We start from the raw sequence: 1312 nt of genomic DNA on the forward strand, positions 1-1312 counted from the left end.
ATCATAGCGGTGTCCTGCCCTATCAAAAGCCTTGTCACTAAGTGAGTACACCTTTTCAGAAATGTCACTGCGCACAATCAGGGCAAAGATCCGGGCTATGTAGCGGTGCTTAGCAAAAAGCAGGTACAGCTTCTTCCTCCTCCAGGCTATGTATCGGCACTGATCGTCAGCATGCAGAGTCACCTGAGGAGAAAAAAACAGAGAACGTCATGTTTTTCTGTAAGCTTTCAGTAAAACACAGCTCCAGGTGTTGAAAGAGCTATTTGCAATTAAAGTAACTGATATTTGTAATTTAAATATCACTTATGAGAAATTCACCATGCTCAAAATGACAGAATGTGCCTTCCAACAGAGTTTCAAAAAAGTTAAAGGTTTGTCATTTTATGTCAGCCTAAGAGACATATGAGGTCAACTTACAGCTACACAAACATAAAAACAGCTTAGACTCAGTGACCGCATACCCCAGTGTATTTTTCAGCCAGAAGATCTATGATCTATGCATTTATTTATAATGTTTTTAAAGGGTTATTTCGGCCAGGATTTGAATGAAAACTGTCAACAGAGTAATCTGAGCTCAGATGCTAATTCCTAAGCTCTACCACTGAACCAACAAGCAAAGAATTCTGAAGAGATGGGAAGAGGAACTGCATCACAGATGAAGAACTGTAACTATAAAGAAAGGGGTACATTTGTGTTCAGGAATGTGGGGGCTTCTCTGCTGAATAGACAGAGTCATAATAAACCTACAGTTACACAAAAGACCTTGAGGTAGAGGTCAGTTCTATCCTCCCTGACCTTCATCTCAATTAGACATTGAAAGAAATGTCATTATATTCATGACATGCAGAGAACTATAAACACCTGGAATATTCCCTCCTCTGAGGGCCTCAGAGAATCCCATTCAGGAGAATCCAGGAACTGGAAAGGGTAGATGTAATGCAGGAACTCTCCATTCACTGTCACATGGACTCTGGAAGAAAACAGAGAATTAAAATCCATAACCTGTATTATAACCAGCATTGTGCCAGTCAGTCGGCTCATCTGTGATTTCTGTCTGCAACAGCTACTGCTTACATCGAGACATGGAAAAGGACTAAATCAGACAAAAGGCACAGGGACAGCAGGTGAGGCATTGATGAGGCTAACTTTGTCCTTTTTTCAAAGTACACAACTGAAAACTTCTGTCATTAAACCTTTAGGAGCTCCATGACAGAGTCATGTCAGATCAGTGTTTCTCAACCTTTTTCAGCCCAGCGCCCCCCCAGCCTTTATCCAGGTCCCTCACAGCCCCCCACCAAAGAATTTACAGGCT

The 1312-nt window shown here is 41.7% G+C and overlaps 1 protein-coding gene across 1 annotated transcript in view; it reads right to left on the bottom strand.

Annotated features, from left to right (window-relative positions):
* Positions 1–1312, bottom strand: part of popdc3 (popeye domain cAMP effector 3) — a gene marked incomplete at its 3' end in the record, with an annotated part of 6517 nt that continues 5205 nt past the window's right edge. The window contains exons 2-3 of the mRNA XM_008432845.2: positions 862–970; positions 1–183 (exon numbers count right to left, since the gene is read on the bottom strand). Coding sequence (XP_008431067.1) covers positions 1–183; positions 862–970 — 292 coding nt within the window. The remainder of the gene's footprint in view (positions 184–861; positions 971–1312) is intronic.

The sequence above is a fragment of the Poecilia reticulata genome, linkage group LG16, assembly GCF_000633615.1.
Source record: "Poecilia reticulata strain Guanapo linkage group LG16, Guppy_female_1.0+MT, whole genome shotgun sequence".
Classification (NCBI taxonomy): domain Eukaryota; kingdom Metazoa; phylum Chordata; class Actinopteri; order Cyprinodontiformes; family Poeciliidae; genus Poecilia; species Poecilia reticulata.